General features: G+C 44.1%; 3 protein-coding genes across 9 annotated transcripts; all 3 read right to left on the bottom strand.

Annotated features, from left to right (window-relative positions):
* Nucleotides 1-3,924: 3,924 nt before the first annotated feature.
* On the bottom strand, nucleotides 3,925-10,646 carry gpn1 (GPN-loop GTPase 1). Of its 2 annotated transcripts, none has more exons than XM_014411052.4 (13): nucleotides 10,425-10,646; nucleotides 9,693-9,786; nucleotides 9,356-9,462; nucleotides 9,231-9,268; nucleotides 8,183-8,261; nucleotides 8,011-8,105; nucleotides 7,541-7,586; nucleotides 7,309-7,455; nucleotides 7,002-7,084; nucleotides 4,737-4,776; nucleotides 4,570-4,660; nucleotides 4,389-4,490; nucleotides 3,925-4,292 (listed from the first exon to the last, which is right to left on the bottom strand). In XM_014411052.4, the coding sequence occupies exons 1-13, from the start codon at nucleotides 10,590-10,592 to the stop codon at nucleotides 4,186-4,188; spliced, it is 1,197 nt and encodes a 398-aa protein (XP_014266538.2). In that variant the 5' UTR covers nucleotides 10,593-10,646; the 3' UTR covers nucleotides 3,925-4,185. The 2 variants fall into 2 exon arrangements, with proteins under 2 accessions (XP_014266538.2, XP_014266540.2); XM_014411054.4 differs by having other exon boundaries at nucleotides 4,389-4,487; nucleotides 10,425-10,645.
* A 655-nt stretch (nucleotides 10,647-11,301) lies between these two features.
* On the bottom strand, nucleotides 11,302-16,595 carry LOC101474355 (uncharacterized). 5 transcript variants are annotated; one of them, XM_014411057.3, is made up of 4 exons: nucleotides 16,337-16,595; nucleotides 15,734-15,793; nucleotides 15,563-15,656; nucleotides 11,302-15,205 (listed from the first exon to the last, which is right to left on the bottom strand). In XM_014411057.3, exon 4 carries the CDS (start codon nucleotides 15,151-15,153, stop codon nucleotides 13,888-13,890), a length of 1,266 nt encoding a protein of 421 aa, XP_014266543.3. In that variant the 5' UTR covers nucleotides 15,154-15,205; nucleotides 15,563-15,656; nucleotides 15,734-15,793; nucleotides 16,337-16,595; the 3' UTR covers nucleotides 11,302-13,887. The 5 variants fall into 5 exon arrangements, with proteins under 5 accessions (XP_014266543.3, XP_076740933.1, XP_076740963.1 ...); XM_076884818.1 differs by having other exon boundaries at nucleotides 15,563-15,793; XM_076884848.1 differs by having other exon boundaries at nucleotides 11,302-15,656.
* A 2,673-nt stretch (nucleotides 16,596-19,268) lies between these two features.
* On the bottom strand, nucleotides 19,269-23,823 carry LOC106675778 (uncharacterized). 2 transcript variants are annotated; one of them, XM_024803899.2, is made up of 3 exons: nucleotides 23,226-23,823; nucleotides 21,881-22,091; nucleotides 19,269-20,642 (listed from the first exon to the last, which is right to left on the bottom strand). In XM_024803899.2, the coding sequence occupies exons 1-3, from the start codon at nucleotides 23,669-23,671 to the stop codon at nucleotides 20,625-20,627; spliced, it is 675 nt and encodes a 224-aa protein (XP_024659667.2). In that variant the 5' UTR covers nucleotides 23,672-23,823; the 3' UTR covers nucleotides 19,269-20,624. The 2 variants fall into 2 exon arrangements, with proteins under 2 accessions (XP_024659667.2, XP_024659659.2); XM_024803891.2 differs by having other exon boundaries at nucleotides 19,269-22,091; nucleotides 23,226-23,821.
* Between the last annotated feature and the right edge of the window lie 503 nt (nucleotides 23,824-24,326).

Genomic DNA, 24,326 nt, shown 5'->3' with positions numbered 1-24,326 from the left:
AGATGAAACTGGTTGCAGCAGGGTTTGTGATTTTTAAAGTTTTAAAATGAATTTTAGCTCTTGGTGACCTCACAGCGAGTCCCCTTCAGTCTCATTATCAGTCCACATACTTCTGAACACTCGCAGTTCTGAACACCTGCCGTCAGCTGATTATCCACGTTAGACAAAGTTTTAAATGAGTAACTAACTTAACTTTCCAGGTTTACATGAAAACCTGACAGATTCAGGCCCCCACTCTGGACACGAGCGCCTCATATCTGTGTGTTGGAGTGAACGGCGTCGCCGAGCTGAAAGAAAACAAGCTAAACTTGTTTGAAGCTGTCAGTGTTTCGTGCAGGCGTGCCGTCTTCTCTGCGGCTTCGTGCTTTGTCCTTTTGAAAGCTGAAGTGAGTGGAGAGATGAGTCAGACGCTCTTCAGTCCGACCACGCTGCCGGATTTCAACGAGCGCGTAGGCGACAGAAGCGAGCGGCGTGTTGGCAGCTTGGTGGCAGATGGTCGGCGGGCGGACGACCTGAATCCATTCACAGAGCTCAGACATGAATGAAGACAAGCACATACACAACACACAATCCAGTACCTCCAGAAACACCAGAGAACTGCTGTCAAGTGGGAGGTTTTCTTTCCTCCATTCATCCTTTCACATCCTTTATTTTACAAGCACAGTTTGTTGGGAACATGCCGTCTCCTCCAGAGGAAAAACCTTTGCACACTTTTCAGCACCTCTTAATAAATTAAACAGAATCTAAGTCTTTCTGAACAGTAAACAGCAGAAAAGAATCCACATCTGGTGGTTACCAGCTGTTTACCAGACGCAAAGCAAAACGGTGAGCGTTGAAATGTCCTGCTGTGGAATGACGTCATCGATAACCACAACCGCGCTGTCAGATTAAGGCCCTTTTGACCTTTGACACTAACGTTTGTTTTTGCGTTGCAGGCGACTCTATGAGCCTGCTTGCCCTGAGACACTTTCACAAAATCACAACGAAACGTGAAGCAGAATCCTGACCCGCTGATGGAGGAAATGATGGGGTTTCACGCTGGAGCGGTACCACGGGTCATCGTGGCGAAGTCTTCAATGCTGTTTGAATCAGCACAGTTTGGATTCTCCATCAGCTGACGCAGAGCTCATCGGAATCATCACTTTAAGAACTGAAGGCCAGTCAGTCCTGAAAACCTCTGAATGTGTCCCCAAGTGCAGTCCCAAAAATCATCAAGCTCTACGAGGACACTGGCTCCCATGAGGAAAGGAAGACCAAGAGTCACCTCTGCTGCTGAGGATAAATTCATCCGAGTCACCAGCCTCAGAAATGGCAAGGTAACAGCAGCTCAGATCAGACACATCTCTACATCAGCTGTTCAGAGGAGACTGTGAATTAGGTCTTTATGGTCAGGACAAAGGAAAAGCAGCAAGCAGGAGCAAGGAGTGGACATGAGACCAGTGCACATCTGTGCTTTGGTCTGATGAGTCCAAATTTGAGACCTTTGGTTCACCCACTGTGTCTTTGTGCCACACAGAAAAGGTGAACGACGGTCTCTACATGCATGGTTCCCACCACGAAGCATGGGGCAGGAGGTGTGATGGGGCACACTGAACCACAGCATCCTGCAGCCACATGTCATCCCATCATTTATTTAGGACAAACAGCCGACATCGGACTTAGTTTGACTCGTCTGTCCTTTAGTTTCTCACAGAGCTCATTTTGCCCACTAAACACTAGCATCCTGCTAATGCGTGCCGACTGGTCGGTTTAGGACAGGACGTCGTCCCTTGATGGTGCCCGTCTCAGGAAGTGCAGTTCTCCGTTATTTCTCTGGACATTTGTGACCATCACAAGAACATCGTCTATGTTCTCTGAGAACATTTCAAAGAACCTGGACGCTTTATAGCGTCGTTGTTTAGGAGCTCACGGACTCCAGTGTAGAAAGTGCCTGAGAGAGACACGGCAAACTTCGGCTGGTTTACATCTAGGGCTGCCACACACGATTATTTTGATAGTCGACTAATCAGATCATCATCCATTGAACGTAAAACGTACAGCTTATTGCACCAGCAGCATCTGCTCTTATATAACTATCATTAGCTTACAGCTTTAAGTGTTTCAGGTCTGTGCTAACTAAAAATAAAGACAAGATGATAGTTTATTAAATTTTAATGAAATTTGCAGATTGTTTCGGTGGAGTTGAGTAAACCGATTTACTCAGGAACAAATAAAATACTTAAAAAAGCCAAACAATAACATTTTGAAGTTATCTAAGTGACTCATATATCATGTTTAACCTGAGTAGCGAAAGACGGCGGTGGGTTTGAAAACGATCTGCCGGGAGTCCGGTGTTCTCACGGCTCTAGTGAGCCTAGCCCCCGGCTAGCTATCGAGCTAGTGGGTAACAGACGTCTCCGAAAACGTCGGAGCGCTTTTGAAAATATGTGGTGTCTTGATTAGGGATGGGTATCGTTTAGGTTTTATCCGATACCGGTGCCAAATCGGTACTTTTGAAACGGTGCCGGTGCTCAAACGGTGCTCAAACCGGTGCTTAAAGAATGGAGAACACAAAATTGGTCCAAAAACCTCTCATGCTCAGCTGTTTTTTTGTAAAAAGATAACAATGTTAGCCTTTTCTGCAGCTATGGGGCATATATGGTATCACTCTTGGCTGGAAGCAGTGCTTAAACAATGGAAAAAACACAAACTTTGTCCTAAACCTCTCATGTTTAACTGTTTTCCACTTTTTCTTTGGTCATTTTAGCCTTTTTAGCCAGGGTGAAGGGAGTATCTGCCATCAAACAAGAGGACAGCCGCATGTAGCTATGATGATGTTTGCTAGTTCACCTTACATGCATTAATGTAATAACGTGGTTAGCCTACTCAACGTAAATTAGCTACTCACGCAGAGAAGAACGGCTGCTGCCACCATCATCCGTCATCATTTCTGCTACACTGGCAGGGCTAGGGGCCAGGACTCTCCTCTTCGTGTTTTTGGGGGATGTTGCATAACAGGCAACCCACCCGCAGTAGATGTGCTCGGTGTGAGGTCTCGCAGCAAGCTATCAAATACGGCGCATTTCTGGGCTTTTAAAAAAAACGCTATGCGTCACCAGGTGTTTCATCGGATTTGAGGTGTTACCTCCTTTGACAGTATCACAGTATCAGCTTAAAGCTCTTGTTGCTGCTGAGTTTGCATCTTTTGCTATGAAGTACAGCCAGACTTTTGACCGCTTCGCCTTGAACATTTTTAATCTGGCCCCGCCTACTATCCTCGGAAACGTAAAATGATTGGCTAGAATCTAAAGTGTATCACAGCTCAGGAAAAAAAAGCACCGAAATAAAGCACCGAAATGTGCGCTGCTTTTCGGTCTGGTTACTACCGTTTATGTCAGAACCGGTGCCATCATGGCACCGGACACCGGTACCCATCCCTAGTCTTGATAAACTGAGCAGATATTTGAGGTTTACGCAGCTACATTCTCGCCTGAAAATATGTTAAACGTTTATTTTGTGACCCAGAAAGAATAATAAGAATAATATTAAAACTAACCAGCTGCCGCCATTGTTGGAAACTGAGCTGGGCCGCGCTATGAATTCTGGGACACAGCTTCTTCTTCTTCGGGGTTTAACGGCAGCTGGCGTCCTTGTACATGCAGTGCTGCCATCTTCTGTTTCAGTCCGTTATTACACTCTTAAATCCTGCTACTTATTCCTGCGTCTTTTGTGATCTTACAAAGCTTCAAACGACACGTCGACTATTAAATCAGTCGTCGACGATTTTAATAGTCGACTAATCGTGGCAGCCCTATTTACATCACTATCGATCAATCAGCACTCAGTGACCTGTTATTGTTCCGTAAGCGTGGAGTTTGTTTCCTGACGTCTGAACAAAGACGGAGCTTCTGGAATCACGAGGTCGAGTCGAAGGCTTAAACCCAGTTCTGATATCAGAGCTCATTTTATTTTACATGCCATAAATCCTTTCAGTACTTTCACAAACAAAGCCAATAGTAATGGAACAGAAGATATAAAAATATAGTTCTCTCTCTCATTTTGGGAAGGAGCAGCCAATCAGGTCACCTGATCATACAGGAAGTTCAGCCCTCGCTTCGTCGTGTCTGAACCTGTGACGAGGTGCGTCAGCAGTGGAAGATCTGCTCCAGGTAATAGTCTGTGTCCTGCAGAGGGAAACCTCTGAGGTCAGGGATCCTCGGGCATCATACACTTCCTGTTTCGGACCTGAACCACTTCCATCCTCTCCTTCAGGAAGTTTCCGAAGGCTTCGGTCTCCTTGCTCTCCTCCGTCACTGAAAAATCAAACATCATACGTCCGAATGTTTATGAAATAATTTCAGGCTTCTAAGAAAATCAGGAAGCTTAATCCACGCCAACTCTTTCCTCACCGGTGTGGTCGATGTCGTCTGTGTCGCTGTCCACCGCCTCCTCGTCAGGATTACCGCGTGTCATAATGAGGTCACTGGGCCCGGCGATGTCGGCTTCATCTGCTGGCAGGAAGTCAATCGGTCAGTTAGAACTACAAAAACGTAGCATAATAACAGTTTAGCTTCATGGCGCCGGCTCTACCTGTGGATGGCGTGTTCCTCATGTCGACGGCTCCCAGGTCCTTCCGGAGCCGCTCGAGCTGCTCCTGCTGCTTCTTGCTCTGAGCGTCGGTCTGCAGGACAGGAAGTCGGTTCAGACAGGACGACGTGAGGGCGGAGCAACAGGGAGAAACAAAACGGAGCACTCACCAGCTCTTTGCGGAGTCGTTCGTACTCGGGTCGGTAGTCCCTGAGGAAGCAGGAGGAAGACTTCAGTTCGTCACAACAATTTGTTTCCTCCATGAAAAAAAAAAGAAAAAAAAGAAAAAGAAAAAAAGAACCCAACGCTCAGCGTCGAGCTCCACGACTCAAAAGTCTAGTTTTTATTTTTGAGTTAAATAAAATAACTGTTACTGTTGCTAACCACCACACCATGTTTTACAGACTGTATACTGCTTATGTGGTTATATGGATACTGCAGCAAACAGAGTCCTGTGGTCATTAATTCAAAGTCATTATTTATGGTTTCGTGATGCACGCTCAGTCATCCAGGTCAGGAAATCACTGATTAACCCTTTAAAGCCCACCACAGAACCAAGTCCGCTACAGCTTATCTTTATATTTTTACCTGCTGCAGTGCAGAAGTGTCTTGCCCAAGGACACAACGACCAGGACAGAGCTGGGGATCGAACTGGTTACAAGATGAGCTTCCCAACCCCCTGAACCACGGTCGCCCACAAAATATTTCTAGGTTTATCCCTCAAAACTTTAAATGCAAAAAGTTGCGCAACATACTTTCCAACTACAGAGAATCTATTCTGAGTGTCTTCATAGTTTAATTTTTGACACTAATTTTCCTAAAGTGCAGGAAAAACAAAATATTTTTGTGCACAACATGCAAAAAAAACATCAAAATAAACTAATTCATACAAAAGTGTGATTTAAGTTTATGGCTTTCTGTACAGTTTCTGGGAGGCTTTAAAGTCACACATGACTTTACAAAACTGCAGCAAACCTTTGAAAGGCCTTGTAAAAACTACGTTTCCCACAATCAACTTTCTGGGATTATTTATGGGTATTTGGCGCCCTCTAGTGGCTGACACCACACGCAGCGTCCTCATATTGCAGACACAAAGGACATTTAATCTCTTTACTATTCTTCATCTTTAATAGACTCATAACTTATAGGACTTCAAAAAAAACACTTCAGGTAAAAAATAAAATACAAATTAAAAACCTCTCAGCTTTATGAGGACCAAATGTTTTTATAACTCGCCTATTAAAACTGTATTAAAGGTTAAGGGCGACTGTGGCTCAGGGGGTTGGGAACCGGAAGGTCGCCGGTTCGATCCCCGGGCTCTCGGTCCTGGTCGTTGTGTCCTTGGGCAAGACACTTCACCTGCCGCCTACTGGTGTTGGCCAGAGGGGCCGATGGTGCGATATGGCAGCCTGGCTTCTGTCAGTCTGCCCCAGGGCAGCTGTGGCTGCAACTGTAGCTGCCTCCACCAGTGTGTGAATGTGAGTGGAATTGTAAAGAGCTATATAAATGCAATCCATTATTATTATTAAAGTTTTCAATATGACGGGTGTGGCCTCGCGATACAGGTGTAGCTTGTTAGATTTGTACTGCTGATTGTCATTTATGCTTAGAAATATCTACTCATATATGCTTAGAGTTGTATAATCAATGTCATGTTGGTAGAGGTTTGATCCTTAATAGTCTGCAAAGGCTTGGTGTGCATTCCAGAGTGTTCTGGCATTCACATCCTGGGAGCGTGGGAGAGGTCGTACCTGCTCTTATTGTTTTATGGTAGGATAAACGTGGCTATGTCAGTTTTAGGCTAAGTGCCTTTTGTTTAGATGGACCGCTAGACTCCTGGCACCAGCTTTAGGGAGTCTTCACAGGGTCACATCTTGCACTTGCACACACACAGTACTCTGTGTGTATGTAGACGTCATATGTTAATGAACCTATGTATATTCATGTGAATAAAAGGAGTGCTATGGGGAACCTGGCTGAGAGTCTGTGGTCAAGTGGGTGGAACGACACTTGGCTCCAGGCAGGTCTCTGCATGAGTAACACGAAGAACTTTGCCTACTTGGTGTTCAGTGCTTTTGCTGTGTAGTTAAATTGTCTCGTTCCAGCGGTGGGCCTGTGCTAGACAGACCCAACATAGCTGCTAGCCGCCAGTTTCCTAATCAAGTTTGCTACTGTTGGAGGAGAACTTCACAAAAAAATTAAAACAAAGATTTTACACGCGTTTCATTCAGTGTTGTTGTTGTTTAACTACTTAAATCATGTCAGGTTTGAGGTTTTATTCTGACGCTTTGAGCAAACAAAGATAACCTCGTGTTTTTCCCCTCTGGTCAAAAAGTGCCTGAATGTTTTAAAACAGCTGTATAGAGTCAGATCAGCTCACTGGGAACTCCTCATGCTAATGATCATGCATCATATCACCAGTGTGTCTGACTCACCTCTCGTACTCCTTGGCCGCGTCCTCCACCTGCATAAACAGCTCGTCTAATCCACTTCCTGTCACCGCAGACACGCCCACCACCTGCAGGTGCAGAGACTTTATCGCTTTATCCTTTTCTCTAACTTGCTCTGACCCATCAGTGCGTGAGGTAGTGTGGCTACATCCATCCTTTACATACAGTCTATTTAAAACCCTGTAAGCAGGTAAACCGTCAGCATAGCCTCTCCCTGTGTGCGTCACACAAAGTTAAAACTTTGGGGTTTAAGGATTTGCTAAGGGTCCAGTTTTTCGGCGGTCCCTCTCACCCTCAGGTTGGTGTAGAACTCGTCCAGCACGAGGCTCATGGAGCGCGTCAGGTTGCTCACGTACGAGGTTTCCTGGTTCAAAGCGTCCTGGAAAGCCTCAAAGTCCTGCATCCACTCCACCGCAAAGCTGTGGTCAATGATGTCGGTCTGAAAAAGAAAACCACGAGAGGAAACCCCGTCATCAGAAACAACCAGTTCAGCAATGAGCCGGCAGCACGCCGAGCGTCCTCACCTTGTTCATGACCACGATGAAGGGCAGCTTCGTCTTGTAGAGGATACTGAAACACAAAGAATCAGAGGACTTAAACAAAAACTCTGCTGACTGTCCTGATGGGATGCTCAGGTATATTTAGTGACTCATTTCAGGTAAGAACAAGGCCTCCACAATCCCCTGGCTCTTATTTTGAAAGTCTAGCTGCTGTCGTGTATCCCAAACGGCAGGATGATCGAGGGCTTCTGAAGTATCTCTGCAGCCTGCAGCTGGACTCCAGCTCCACCGACTTGGACTGGAGATGGGGGAGGACACGCCCATTTGCTGCTAGCAGAACTATAGTGACCAGCGGCGGTCTTAGAAAGTGGAGCTGGAGTCCGACTCCAAGGTGAGAGACTAACGGGAGGAGCAGCTGCTGTAAATCAGACCTCAGAGTCATCACGTCTCACAGAAAACATTAAAATGAATCTGATGTGGTTGGTGTTCGGTACCTGCAGGCGTACAGCATGTTGGACATGAAGGTGACGGGGTTGACGCTGCGGGACGTGTCCATGACGTAGATCACCACACAGGGGAAGGATGACGCCTACAAATGCACGCAGACGCTCTAAACGACTCGTCTTTATTCATAACTGAGACATAAAAGCAGACGAGCAGACCCACCAGAGCTTCAGTGATGATGGTTCCAGACGCCGACCAGGTGAAGACTTCGATCTGACCTGGAGTGTCAATCAGGACGTACCTGGAGCCAGAGAGACACCTGCTCATTCATGCTGTTGTTCAGTATGATGTTTATACGCTGCTCAAAAACATTAAAGGAAACTTTAATCAGGATCAGCTGCTTCGCTGTGAATGAAATGAACAACAGGTGAAACAACACTGAGACAACCCTGAACAGGACTGGTTTTACTGGAGGACATTTTTCCCCTTTTACTGTTTTTCAGGATTTTTGCATTTGGCTGTGGTCAGCATCAGGCCCGACCTGCACATCTTTACACAGATAGTCCGACTCCTGCAGGATGGCACATCCATAAGTGCTACTGAAGGTTTGCCGTGTCTCCCAGCAAAGTCTCAGGAGCATGGAGGAGATTCCAGGAAACAGGCTGTTACTCTAGGAGGGCAGCACTCCTAGTAACAGGAGGAACAGGATGAGCACGACCAGAACTACAAAGAGGCCTCCAATGAGTCACCGCTGCGAATGTCCAACCAATCAGACACAGACGGGGGGCGTTGTCGGAGCCTATGCTGGTGCAGCCTCTTATCTCGAGACTATGCAGGCCGTCCCTAGAGGATGAAGGAACTGATCCATGCACTGCCCCGCATCGCCCGACCTAAATCAGTAGAACTCCTCTGCGATGTTACGTTTCTCATCAGGACATCACCCCGGCGCCGTCAGGCATTCATGCAAACACGTGGGGGGATTCAAACTCCCGAGAATCATTTCTGAACTCCTGCAACGAAATCTGAACAAAACGGGCCTGCATCGATTTTTTTACTTTGATTTTGGGGCGCCTTTGAATTTAGCCCTGTGTAGGCGCATCATTTCAATTTCCATTACCCCTAACCTATTACCCTCAGTGAGATCTGCTGTGCTTTAAGGTGTTCCTTTAATATTTTGGAGTGTTGTGCATCACAACCACACACAGGATGCCGCTGGCATCCCTCACAATCCTTAAAACATTTAGCTGCAAATAAGCAGCTACATACTGACCGGTGATTCTGTCGCTTCTTCTCGATGAACTGCATCACCTGAAGAAAACAAACACAAAGTCAGCATCCGAACTGTTTGTCTGGTGTGAACATTCGTACCGCGGGATGTTGAGATTTGTGAGTCACCTGATCAAAACGGGTGGCGAACAAGTTGAGTGACGTCACGATGCCGCCGTTGGGTCCGAGGCCGTACTGCTTCATCACCTCCTTGTAGTTCACCGTGTCCCTGATGTCTGAAAGCAGGAGGACAGACAGAGAAAACTAACAGACGCTGAAGATGACGTGGAGCTAAAAGTCTTTCCGGCTCCGTTTGAGTCACAAAAACACGTGAAGGTTTATTTGCTTTCGCTGTGATGTGTAATGCAAATATTAAATGCACTTCTGCAAATCCAGCATCGCACATCAAGTTTTAAGTTCAGTTTGGTTTGAATGAGTAGGGTCCAGCAAACACATGGATCCTTACCGATGTTTGCAGGGAAAGGGACCTCGTGGACGGCGGGGTCCAGGTTGATGACATATGGAGGAGCTTTGAGGGAATGCAGGTGAGCCGTCAGCCTCTGCAGGAAACAAAAGGAACAAAGAACAAAAATGGAGGAAATGTTCTGAGGAAGAGGGGGGAAGCTGAAGATGTTAACATCAGCTGCTTAAAAAAATCTTCATCTCTGAGCTCAGACTGAAGGAGCAGCAAACATCAGTCACAGGGTGTCATTGGTTTAATTTAGGGACTTTATTAAGCTATTTTAACATTTATTGGGTTATATACAATTTAGTAAAGTTTGACTCTACTCTATATTCTATTGTTTTCTACTTAAACGTGCTAAGACTATGTAATCCATACCTTGCTGACCTAACTTATATTCTATTGAGCTTTTATGCTTTCTCTAAGTTATTTTATTAAAGGCTGTTGTAGGATAACTAACCTGCTGCCTCTCCTACCTGACTGAAATCAAACTGATTTTCTTTGATGCTAATGGGTTTGTGCGCGTTTTGGGGGCTTCCTCGGTGTGCCACAGAAAGCTGGTTGGTACCTGAGTTTTAGCTGAATTAAATAATTAAAAAAGCTCTCCCTCCTCCTCTGATGTAAACCTGCTCACACACCGGTACCTGTCGCTGCTCGTTTATTTACCTTTCGCTCTCTCTGAAGAAGCTAACTCATGCGGCTAGCTGCGTTAGCCGCTAAGGGACCGGGACTCACCTGGACGAAGGTGGTTTTCCCGGAGCCCGCCATGCCGAGCACGATGAGACACACGGGTTTGTCCCCGGCAGCAGCTCCCGGGACCCCGCTGCCACCTGCCGTCGCCGAACTGCCCCGGGTCTCCGGGAAAGCCGCATCAGTGCCGGGACAATCCGCCGCCGCTGCCATGATGCTGGAGGGATATTATAGTAACCGGCTGCCGTCCACATGCAGCCGCTGTCGTAAAATGGAAACGCGGTGTTCAAAACGAAAGGCAGAAGGCAGCAGCGTGTTTAATAAACCACGATGAAAACACAAGGAAACTTTATTAGAATATTTTACAGATAAATTAATATAAATAAAAAAACACGTGACTGCAGAGAGTAAAATATTTCTACTGTTCACGGGTCTTAAAAATTAGAAATATTACGTTTAGTAAATTTTAGTAGTTTATAATTTATTAGTAACACAGTATATAAATAATTAATCATTTCTATATTATATATATTTCTGTATTTTAAAAGAATATTGGCTTTACTAGTTTTATGTTTTGCAAATATTTTAAATAATTAATTTTAATATACGTAACTGGAATTTTCACATGTATCACTAACACTTCCTTTTTAAAAAAAATTATAAACCAATAAATACTTATTTTTCTCATTATAGTCTAGAAATATTCTGAAATTTTACTTTCCTTGAATAAAACTCTAAAAGAAGTAGATTCTTCGTCAAATGAAAATTGCTAGAAGTGTGGTGGATGATTTTCACAATAAGTCTCCTCCAGCAGTGGATAAAACTTCAACATAATAAACATTTGCATAAAAACAGATTTTGAATGTGTGGATTTTATATTTTGCTACATGAATGAATGTGAACGAGGTAAAACAGCCAGCCTTTTCAGTCATTTTATTGCAAATGAAAAATGTGAGCATACATGTAATTAAATCTTCAGTGCAGATTAAAAGTACAATACACCATCCATAAGCAAAAGCCTCATAATAATCAGACGATAACACAGTCTAACTCAGACAAGGGCACCAGTTATTCAATATAATAATCAAAGTTAAGAAGGAGAAATAATGAGACAAAAAATATGAAATAATAGGATACGACAAAAAAGAAATCATCAAAAGTCAGAGTCAGCTATCAAAAGAATTTAAAACATCAAAAAGTGTAAAAGATTTCTGATTATGGTGTAAAGCAGAAATTCAGTTTCCAGTTTAAACCAAAACTACAACAATGAAAGATTTAGAAATCTGACGACGAGCACGTTCAGGAGCTGCAGCTGAGCAGGATCCAGACTCACCGAGCCATCACTGCTTTTCTTATCTGTAGAACATTGTGATCTGCAGCTGTCTTCTATCCAGCGTTCTGTCCTTGACTTTTTGTTTTCTAAATGAGAAACTCTCTCCAAAATCTGTTCTGCAGCGTTTCACTGCAGGTCGCAGTCGGACGTGAAATACAGCAGTGAGCTCTCACAATCACAGTAAACTGAAACTAGGTCTTCAAATATATTTTACTCGACTGAAGTAAAACTAAAAACACTGCCTGAAATGATCCTGTGCTTCCTTAAGTGAACTTGAGATCGACCCATTTAGATCATTTCATATTTTTATTGTTTCAGTCTAGAGCAGCTTTGCATGAGTCACTATTAAAAATAATCCTTCTTTACCTTCTGCTGAACCTGGATGTAGCCACTGTGATGTCACCCTTTGTTTTCAGCTTGTGGAATTGAACAAATTATTTTACTGTTACAATATAATCTACAGCATTAACATTGCATTAACAGTATAACAGATGGCTTTAAGACGGCATTAAGATGTTTAGACATACAGGCGCCATATTAACCTTTATTCCAGGTGCAGTTATAACTATTTTTATACACACCCTGCAGTTTGTGCTTCTTAAAGAGTTGAAGCTCAGTCAGTTAATTGAAGGTCAGAAGCTTCGTCCGGCGCTAGGTCCAGACGATCTATTGTGTAAGTGACTTAGAGCTACGGAAGGACACGCTTACAAAACATACATGCCATGTTATTCATTATTATCTTTTATTCGTTTATATCCTTTTTATTAAGCTTTGAGTAGTGGCATTTGATTAAAGCATTCATTCAATATATTCCGTATATAGTTTCAGTTAGGTTGTTACACATATGAGAGTGGCTTCTGTCTGGTAAGAGGTCATGAGTTTAGTTGGCGAGGTGAGACAGAGGGCATTTGAGGTCGAGACACACACATAGTAGGTAGACTCATTTCTAGGTAAGAGTTTGCAAGCTTGTAACTGCATTTTGGAGACGGAGAAAATGTTCTTTTCAAATGTGTCAGAAGTCATTAACAGAACATTTGTGGTTTTGAAACTTATGCATGTGAGGTATCTGCTTAACGCAACAGGGTGCGTAATAATACCCCGATGCTATAAAACAATTGCTTGTGTATTGTTAGGAGGAGATCGATGCTGATTGTGTGACAGCGGAGGAGCAATAATGTCAGTGACACAAACACATCGATGGGACCGTGGGCACGAAGTGGGCTGTATTATTACTGTGGGCATAACACTCTTTTGGTTCGTGTTCCTATGGGAAGTGTAGGAACGTGCGCAATGGTGAGATTAGGAGCTCCACTTGTGCTAATTGGGGGCAGAGCAAAGGTTATACCAGAAAGAAACACACGCACATTGGCAGCCAGGCGCAAGAGACACATTTTGGCAAAGAGAGGGACCGAGGGAGCACATGCCTACGACCCTACGATGAATTCACCCACCTGGATTGATTCCATAGGAGTTCCCAATGAATATAAATTAGCAGACCAAATAGCTTCAGGATTTGAAAGTATGTTCACATGGATAACACCGAATAAAAATGTTGACCGCATAAACTATGTCTATTATAATGTGCTGAGGCTCTCTAACCTGACCAGGGACGCCATGGAGGGGCTCGCGGAACAATTGGGTCCGACCTCGTTGATGGCAGTGCAAAACAAGATGGCCCTTGACATGTTGTTGGCGGAGAAGGGAGCGTGTGTGCCGTGTTTGGTGACCAGCGTTGTTTTGTATCCCTCCTCGATATCTGAAACCGTAACAAGCTTCAAGCTTCATCATTATTCTTTTCACAGTCGTCGTTTGTTTGTATCAGGAGTGTGCTGAGGTATCATCCAGCACTCCTTGTTTGATTGCCAAATTGCATGCGTTTACTAAAGTTTCAAACTGGAGCTCCGCCTCCTTGGACGCTCTGTTAGCAGTGACCTCACAGCGGCCATATTATTGGCCACATGACGTCATTAAAAATGCTCCAACAGCACAAACACGGTGCAGAGGTCCAGTTTAGGAGAAGCTGTTTGAGCTCCTCTGTCACTCAAAGCTAACTTTATAATGTTGTCAGTCCATGAGGATTATTTTGAACTGTGAATCATACAAAGCTACCCTAGTGACGTGTTTGTATGAAAATTAGATCTTTGTGTGTTGCTTTTTTCAGTTCAGCTCAGTTACTCACTCGAGAACAATCCATTGTGAACTGTACTCGAGTGAGTACTGACGTCGGGCTCTGCACTCTCTGGCCCAGTGTCCAAACTTGCTGCAGTAAAAGCAGCGATCTTTTCTCTTATTCCTGCGAGTCTGGCTGCTTCGAGGTGGCTCTGGCAGTGCCAGCACATCTGATCTCCACTCTCCCGGATGAGTTACAGATGGCTGATGTTTTGAGGTAAACGTGCCCTTTAACTCCATGTTTTCTAAAATAAATTTGATCTTGGAAAAAGTAAAAGTTTCCCACTCAACATGATCCTTCAAAAGCTTCGCCACGTGAGGCTGCAACTTATCTACAAGGTGAAGATTAAACAGAAAAGCATTTGCTTCACTCATAGTGGAATTCCACAGTCGGTGGAAACGTTCAGTGAAATCTGTCACCGACTCTCCGGGTTTCTGAAGAATCAACCAAGGGGGCACAAATTCAGGGTCATTCCAGGCTGCATTTTTAATCGAGGTGGCGCACTGTGTGTCGAGCCAGGCCGTCATATCACGAGTACGTCGCCACCTGGCCTCGCCATCCACTCCTGGCAAGTCAAAATGTTCCTTCACATTTTCCCACTTGTAGTTATAAACTAACTTCAGCAACTTTTTGAGCTCAGCAGGAGACGGCTGATACACCATGCAGGTGAAACGCAGCCACCTGTGGAAGTCGCTCGGTGTTTTGATGGGGTCAGGAGCATCTCTTAACAGATCGTAGAGCTCGCCTGGGGTCCATACGGCCTTTATGCCATCCACAAATTCTCTGCCGCTGCTCTGCTTTTCTGCCGTAGACCAGGTCGCGACAGGCGACTCTTTCGGAAGACTTCCCTCGTCCGTTTGCGTGCCTTTTTCCTCAGGCGACTCTTTCAGGAGACTTCCCTCGTCCGTTTGCGTGCCTTTTTCCTCAGGCGACTCTTTCGGAAGACTTCCCTCGTCCGTTTGCGTGCCTTTTTCCTCAGGCGACTCTTTCAGGAGACTTCCCTCGTCCGTTTGCGTGCCTTTTTCCTCTTGCGTTTTAACTTGTGGAATATTTGGCGGCGGTTGTAGTACTTTTTCAGCTTCGGGACTTTGGTACCCCTGAAGGAGCCAGTCATAGTTTAGCCCCACTTGTTGCAGCTCCTTGAATAACTTCTCCTCACTCGGGTGAGGTTGTACCAGTGTCACAGCAGAAGGAAATTCCTTTCGCTGCTCTGGTCTTTTGGGACCTTCAAATGTTTTCTGCCTCAGACGCTTTGAGCTGTTGGACCCCATGATGCTCGCTCTCGGTGTGCAGTGAAGGCTGATTAACACTCCAGGTGTTTATCTGAAACAGAATAAATGTTGATCAGTTTTGGAAACACACTCGTGATGTTCAGATTGGCACAGTTAACGGATAAATAAAGGCCGTCTCATCATCATCATCATCATCATAACCTGTAACCCCCATCGTGTAAAATGACCAATTAACATCCAGAAAACTTTCATCATGCCTGATATATTATGACATCATCATGACTAATATGTGTGTGCTGCATCTAAAGTCAAAGGTCACTCTTTCAAGGATGCCAATATTCACATTTTGGACAGAGAAGACGGAGTGAACGACCCTCTTTAGACGGAGGGCGGAGCTTATGACACCGACTGTCTGACGTTCTTATGGAGAACAGTAGAGTTTAAATACCAGGGACTCTCCACCGTTTGGTTTTACAGCTGCAGAAGCTTCTCAGATGAAACTTAAAGAAGTCCAGTGGCTTTTCTTTCCAAGAAGCAGATCTCTGCAAAGACCAGATTATGAACAAAGTGACAAAATTATTGGAACTTCCGATTATTGTGTCTTTGAGTGTTTTAATACCTTTGGAAAAGGGCGAAATAACAGTGCAGGGTCCAACGTCATGTGGCTAACAACGAGGAGCTGTGAAGGCAGGACAGAGAGAAGTTATCGCTCTGTTGTTGAACACAAACATGCAAAGCATATCTTATCCCACGCAGACAGCTTTCTGTGAGCACGCTCAACTGAAGCCTTAAACTTGTCCACTACAAACTCAGGCAGTGACAAGTAGTCTGATGACAGCAGCATGAAACTAATTCAGAACATTCGACGCGGTTTGCGATTCAGAGAAGAGAAAGAGGAAGTAAAGGATGCAGATTTACTGAAATAAAGGCACTTACAACCTGCTGTAAGAAATACTACCCCAGTACTCTTAGTCGAGTAAGTGAAAAAGTCTGAAGCCACCATTCATTTCTTTTGGAAGGTGTTTCAGAGAGAAACTGGCCATATTTTATCGTACCACCCACGACTCAGGGCAGAGTTCCCCAGTAATTAGCTTCAGTTTATATGATTGTAATTGTGTTTACCTACAAATACTTAAAGGTCAATTCATATTAATAATTGTACTACAAATAAATGCAAGTCTTTGGTTGGAAACAAAAAAATGTATAGAAATTGCCTTCCTACCTGTACATTTATCCTTTCTGAGGTCCTGATGAGTAAAGTGAGCGAGGAAGTTCAGAGAAGACAAAGGCTGATCTCATCTCAGCGTGAGGCTGGTAGATCCACACGACTGCTGTCGTTTCCTCTTCTAAAACACAGTAACAGAAAGTTTGTCCTCAGAGCGGAGCAGATGTGGACAAGCGTGAATTAAAAAGTGGGTTCGGTTTGGCCTGAAATTTGTCTGTTTGCAGCACGGAGCCTCTGATGAAGACGCCTGCTGGAAAGTTACAGGGGCGGAGCTCGAACTGAGAGGCTGAACCATGAAACTATGAAAGTACAGACATAGAAATGAGCTGAACAGACTTTTGGATATCTGCAGTTCCTTTCATGCATGGGAAATCTGTTTTTTATTTTTTAAATAAAAACTGCAAACCATGAGGTGACAAACTGATATATGGTCCCTGTGCTGCAGGCACAGCTGAAGGGCAGTGAACGCCTTTGCTCTGTTTTCACAGGCTCCAAAACATTCCCAGCCTAAACTAGTTTGCAGTGTCTGCCTTTACAGATGGATTCTGTGCATTATTTTGTTTCATACCAAGATTCAGCTTTCGTTCGCCTACGTCCTGTTTTATATCCTTAACCCTTTGACCCCTGCGTGGAATACATGTGCAGACATGCAGGACCTCCACAAAAAACACAGAGTCCCGTTTCCCCTCTTTGCCCAGCGCCTCTCAACAGATACGACTTGTTTGCCTCTCCTGCTACATATTTCACGTTGAACTGTGTTTGACCTCAAAGGGGACTGGATTTCAGTACAAGTGACGTCTGTGATCTTTGTTTAGTGACGGGTGTAGAAAAAAAGTTTCACCTTCAGTTTGTTTAAAGTTTAAAGCGAGGGGCGAGTCCTGCGCTGCAGCTGCTGAGATGAAAACAGGAAGAACTGTTAACTGACTCAAATATGTCACCCTGTTATTTTTAAAGTGACTTTTTGTGACTTCCTTCTGCAAATTCTAAAATATTTTAATTCAATTCAATTCAGTTTTATTTATACACAACAACAGTCGCCTCAGATCTGAGCGCTTTATACTGTAAGCTAGACTCTACAATAATACATACAGAGAAAAACCCAACAACCATATGACCCCCTGTGAGCAAGCACTTTGGCGACAGTGGGAAGGAAAAACTCGCTTTTAACAGGAAGAAACCTCCAGCAGAACCAGGCTCAGGGAGGGGCGGGGCCATCTGCCTGTATTTTACCAGGTGCCTTTCATCTAAACTAGTTCAGTAGCTCAGTAATAAAACAGCAATAGTTGGATAATAATGTGAAAATAAAGACTCAGTGGGGTGTGGAGATTCAGAGACCTGATTTTTAGACTGATTACGTCACAGAGACGCGACGAAGGCTGTCCAACTTCGAAGACTCTTCCAAATGCAGCCAACAAGTGCGTCCTCCTTTTCCCAGATTTGAAGGATGTGTCGGGTGTATCCTTCGTGGCCCAACCTATCCCATAATTCATAGTGCTGCCCAGCCGATTCCAGTTTCCAACAATGGCGGCAGCTACTTAATTTTAATATTACTCTAATTACTCTTTCTGGAGAGAGAAAAGAAACTGCTGTACGTAGAGCAGCGGTCCACAACCTTTTTTGCGCCACGGACCGGTTTATGCCCGACAATATTTTCACGGACCGGCCTTTAATGTGTCGCGGATAAATACAACAAAATAAAACTAGTACCGGTACTGAAAAAAATAAGATTTATTTATAACACATGTGAAAAGACCCAGGAAAACCGAGTTAACGATAAAAACGATAACAAAATAACGCTGAAAACCGATAAAAACCCTGAAAACCATACATTTCACACCTGAGCCTCAACTCTCACGGCCCGGTACCAAACGACTCACGGACCGGTACCGGTCCGAGGCCCGGGGGTTGGGGACCGCTGACGTAGAGAATGTAGCTGTGTAAACTTCAAATATCTGCTCGATTTATCAAGACATCACATATTTCTAAAAGTGCTCCGACATTTTCGGAGACGTCTGTTACCCACCAGCTCGATAGCTGACCGCGGCGATAACGGCGAACTCTGGGCACATCGTTTTCAACCCACCGGAGTTAAACATGATATATAAGTCACTCAGATAACTTAAAAATGTTATTTTTTCAGTGTTTGATTTGTTCCTGAGTAAATCGGTTTGGCTGAGATTAAAGTTCTAGTTTTCACACAGCTGAATAAACGTCAAACAGAAAACTGATTAAACAGAAGTGAGACGGTCGAGAGTTTACTCCAGTGTCCTGTTATATTGAGGAAGCAAGCAGCAGACGGCCGAGTTTCTTAAACTCTACAGAGACAGCGGTGACGCAAATCTGTCCAGCTTTTTCAGTCTTCAAAGGACCCGCCCACGTAGACCGCGAAGGCCGGGTCCTCAGGAGGATGCAGCCTATGAATTTGGACACAGCTAATAACAATGCAATGCCATGTAATCGCCATGGTAATAAGGCTACTTTCACGGGTCGCCACTGATGGTAGCTCTGCTAATTGGAAGTTTTATACCAGCTAGGGATCTTTGACTGTATGTGATTACCATGGTAACAGGAAAGAGCTTGATATGAATCTTGTAATATCAGGTGTGGGAATGTTAGTCACCGTCTGATTGACAGTTTTTATCAGGTGGCCCCGAGTGTCAGGTGTGCAGCAGCATGTTTAGTTGACCGATGATGGTAAGTTCTCCAGCAAGAGAGCGTCACTGAGCTGCCACACGTTGTCACGTTGGCAGCTCAGTGACGCTCTGTGTTGGATTTCTAAACAGGCTAAGAAGCTAGATCTTCTGGTGTCTCAAGCTAAAGAGTCCAAAGCTGGTCATGCTGTTACCACAGCGCCCCCACATGACAGAGAAAAGAAACTGCTGTATGTAGATGCTTGTGATTAGTTACAGAAAAGACACGACTGGACAAATCATAGAAAGAAACTCATTTATTGATAGTTAAATAGTAAAATGAAGTTTTCTTTTAAGGATATGTTGAACTGTTTTGAGGTGAGACGAGCAGCCGCACAGGAGTCAGGGAGGCTTTCACAATTTAAAATTAAATGAATCTGTCAGACTGAAGGGAGACATGACTTCACATCAGCACAAAACTCTTTCACATTATCACTGAACTCTCTACAGAAATAAAAACAAAGCTCTGACGGTACATCTAGACCACATTAAGTCATACAGTCACATTTTAAAGTTCACAGGTGTCTTTATATCAGGGGTGTCAAACAGGAGGCTCGGGGGGCCAAAAGTAGCCCAGCAAAGACTCTAATTCGGCCGGTGGAACAAGTGAAGGAAGGCATACATTTTGCCCTTTTAACTGTATTTCCGTAAGTTTGCAGCTTTTCTTACTGATAAAGACGTCCACCATCCACATTCATACTATAACACAGAAATAAAATAACAGAAAATCAGTTTGAGGGCAGAAAATTTCTTTTTTCAATAATGAGACTACAGTAAAAGTTTTCTGTGAATTAACAAAAACTTGGTGTTTTATAAGTACAGTGTGAGGAATGAGCTCTCTGAACATTTAAGCCCAAAGAGTCAGGCTGGCAGGTTTCTTTCTTTCCTGCAGCTGCTTTTATTTATCACGTAGAAAAACTGAGCTGTACTGTGCAGACTGCCCTTCTTGGTCTCATATGAACACATGTCAGGGATTAAATATGTACTTAAGCTTCTTTACGCTGACAGAAAGGCCACTTTCACTGGTCCGGGCCTTTTAACACAGGGTGGGCTGTATGTGGCCACAATGCAAACTGAGTCTGACACCCCTGCTTTACACCTTTATCCAGCAGAAACTGACAGTTTGACAAAAACAGCTTTAAAAATCTCTTCAAAGGGATCAAATCTGCATCATTACCTCACATGAAAATACAAATAAATAAAAACATGAACAATATCTCAAAGAAATATAGTGAAACTAAAACATTTCTTCACATTCATTCTCCTCTCTTCATTACTTTTTAGTCTCTTTAAAGCTAATTCATGTGCAGCTTCTTCATATTGTGCATGTGCCCAATACTGTCCTGTTTTGCATAGTTTAACATTTGATTCCTTCACAGCTTGAGGGGGTCGGACCGCTCTCACATCGCTCTGCTAAATGTGGAGCCATGAAGCTGTTTGCTAAGCTGAGCAGAAAAAGGTGCGTCTCTGTAAAGGCTCACAGCGTTTCTGCCAGGATCCAAACCAAGTCAGCTTTAGAGGATTTTCAGCCACTTGTTCCGAGCTCGAGCATCCTGACTTTTACTCTGCTGCAGGTCAGAGACCTCACCAGCTTTTTACTGCTCTGCATCCATCTGACAACAACATTAGTCACATTAAAAACATATTTATTTGAAGTCCCGACAGTAATTATGGACTCTTCCTTAGTAAACTCAGTGCATTTACATGATGCTGTTACTGACGGTGAAACAGTCGATCAGCTGACTGTCTCTCTGCTTCTTCTTTGGTAAATGAAACATACTAAAATCTTTCCTTGGACTCATCGTTGCATTAAAACTCGTTAGCTTAGCTGAGCACGAAGCCTCGTCTCCTGGCCTCAAATTTGCCCAAATGTTGAACTATTCATCTTCTGTTCACGCTTCCAGCCGCTCTGGCATAAAGTGAAGCTACAGCGGCACTCTGCTTTAGTGGCATTTCACATTAATCTGCATGTGCAAACTACTCAAAAAATACAATAAAATACAACAAAATAAATACTAAAGTGTGAAAGCACATCCTCGTGTCTTTGGTGAAGTCTCTGTGCTTCAGAGGTTAAACCTGCAGGTCTCACAGTTTTAACCGTGTGAGGAAAAAGAGACTTTTTAATTTTAAAAAAACATGGGAAGAAATCTCACTTTCTTTGGAGTTTCTGGTCTGTTGGTTGGACGTTTACTGAAAGGTGGAAACAAGCTGCTTTCAGACGAGTTATTCCAAGAAATAATCAAAAAACCTGACTGACTGCAGTCCTGCCTGATTTAAGTCACTCATTAAACTCTACAGAGCAGACTGACGCTCGGACGGATGATGGATCCGTCTTCATCACAACTCAGTTTTAAACAAAAAGAAATCACCACCAGTTTTCACTTGCAAGTAACGTCTGAATGACGAAGGAAAGTTACAGGTAGTTGGAGATAAAGTGCTATATTAAATAAGCTTGATATGTATTTGCACAAAGCAGCGCAGCAGCTGTAATAGTTTTCTGTCACACAGCAAAGGTCTGAGGCTCTTTGAGGACGTGAAGCCTCTGAGTCTGTCTGCGCTTTAGTGTTGGTGCTGTTTATGATTAAGACTCCAGAATGACCGATCACGGTTAGTTTCTCTCAACTATCCAGACCAAAACTGGCCTGGATAGTTGCTGAGATATTGTGGTGTGGACTGGCAGCTTCAGGACAGAAAATCTTCTACTACTACTTACAGAAAACATTTTCACATGCAGGCAGAAAGCTGTGATAAATATTCTTATAGTGTAAGTGAAGGTGCTGCACAGCTATAAATGGCCTTCAGTGTGAGTAAAGCTTAGTTTCTCAGATCACTTAGTAATTTTGGGCCTTACACAAGTGCAGCCCACCGGGACTTCGATACGCGTCTTCTGGACTCGATATGTGTCTGCGTCCTTACACTTGGTCTTCATCAGGACCACCATCGGAGCCCGAACCTCCACAGAGTTGTAGTCGTTCACCTCGCGCCCGTCGATGATGCATCCCTTACAAAGGCACTCGGCAAAGATGATGTCACGTGGATACCTGCTGTCGTTTCGGTCTATGCTGGAGACACAGACAGACAGAAAAGACCTCAACACGTGCAGGAGACAGTGAACACACAGCAGATTCAGTCAGGACAATACGCGGCTTCTCAAATCAAAGCTCGTTTAATATTAAAGCTGGTAGCTTTCATCTGCTCGCTGGTTCCAGGTTGAACTTCCTGAACCAGCTCAGCAGCCGTCCATCCATTTCTACTCCGCAATAATCCAGCCTGCTCTCTGCACGTCCAAACTTTGGATCAGCCACCACCAGAGATGGGCAGTAACGCGTTACTTGTAACATCCACCATACCTGCTGCTGAACCAAAGCATGATGTATACCATGTTGGTAAATAAATAAAGAATTATTAAATATGTTCCAATTCAAATCGATTTTAGCCAGAATAACGCGTTATCGATTCATTAAATCCTGAATCTATTTTTGTCAGTCTCTGACCAAAATTCACTGAACCAGCAGCAAAAAAAGTTCCAAGCTACACTTCACATTTGTAAAACATCGCCACTGTTTCTCTCTTACTTTGACTGTTTTGCTTCCACCACGATACGATCTCACTTCCTGCACAGCTCTGTCTCTCTAAGTGTCCTTCAAGAACAGTTTCCCATCTCAAATCTCTGTTTTCTGCATTATTTGCTGCTTATTACGCACCAGTCTACCTGTGTGTTCAGTGCTGTCAGCCTCTGACAAGAAAGCCTGTTCAGTGCAGAAATGTAAACTTTTTAAAATGATGCCAAAACTCTTAGCTGAGTCTCTAATCACACCTCTGTAACTTCAGCAGCATCAAGTTCAGAAGCTGATTCGTGGTTTTCTTCCATTTTTGATTGGCTGCAGAATATTTTTAAGGTTATCTGTTAGAAAAAGCCAGACCAGGAAAATCTCCTTTATGTGTTTCTGTTTTAGCCTCAGTTACTTTGACACAAACGCATCTGTTGTGATGCTCACAGCTCTGATGAAGGGTCAGCCTTGTTTTTATACAGAGATTGAAAAAAAATATAGAATTAGAATATTTCTGACTGTCAGTCAAAATTCAGTCGAATCGATGATAGAAATTTGCGACAATACCCAACATTCAAACTTTCATTCAAACAGTAATGAGTGAGAGAATGAGCATTTTTGTCCCTCTGCGGGTTCCATACTTACTAGTAACGCCACGGAGACAGCGCGCGGCCGTTGAGTTCGTGCATTTGCTGGGCAGCCTGTTCGCAGGTGGTGAGCTCCTGGTGCTCGCGGGCGTCGCGCTGAAGGTCGAGCTTCTTCAGGTTGACGTCAAACTTTCGCTCGCGGGCCTTCACCTTCTCGGCGCTGAGACACCTGGAGGCGGCCGGGCGGAGCTCGTGCATTTGCTGGGCAGCCTGTTCGCTGGTGGTCAGGTTCTGGTGCTCGCAGGCGTCCACCATCTCGGCGCGGAGCTCGTAGAGGATCAGCAGAGAGAAATGCAAAGTGGCAGAAACAGTCAGAGAGAGCTTGGCGTGATTGGCCATCTTGACTTCGGACGGCTGAGACTGGCGCCGCTCCATTGTAGCTGCTTTAAATACGGTAGCGGAGCTCCTACGGCTGCCCGGTTGCCATGGGGATCTCCTCAACATTTCCTCACGACAAACAGTCCACGTGCGGCCCCGCCCCTCTGCTGGCTGTGCGCTGTGTTTGTGACCGCGAGCAGACAGCCTCGTACCTCTAATAAACTCCGCCGTGAGCTCTTTTTAAACATTTCACACGTTTCATTGTTGGTTTGTTATTTTAAAGGTAGAGACAGATGTTTATGTTTTACAGAAAAAGGTTTTATCGCCTGAAACGTGAATATTGTCAGGTTTTCTGCAACTGCTGCTGTTCTGATCCTCAACAGTACATCTCAGTGTTTACATGTGTTTACACAGTTTTTTGTTTTTTTTTGTTAATTCTGTGGAGCTGAACACTGCGGCTTTACACAAGACTGAATACAGCTAAATCTGACTTTCTGTAGCTTTTTATTAGCAGTGACTTTATTTATTCTTCACATGTTGATAGTTTCATGTTGACTTTTGGCAAAATGCAGTGACAACAGATCTTTGACTTTAATGTGTTTCTTTTTGTTGTTCCCTTTTTTTTGACCTATTGACCTATTCAAGGCTGTAATAACCTCATGCCAAATAATCTATTTTGCAATTAATGTTTGGAAAATATTGGATATTATGGGTCTCCCCCCCCCCCCAAAAAAAAAGAACCAACAAAAAAAACAGGGGTCTTTATGACAATAAAGCCACA

Source organism: Maylandia zebra, linkage group LG1 (assembly GCF_041146795.1).
Source record: "Maylandia zebra isolate NMK-2024a linkage group LG1, Mzebra_GT3a, whole genome shotgun sequence".
NCBI classification, from domain to species: domain Eukaryota; kingdom Metazoa; phylum Chordata; class Actinopteri; order Cichliformes; family Cichlidae; genus Maylandia; species Maylandia zebra.
This window is presented reverse-complemented; position numbering and strand designations above follow the sequence as displayed.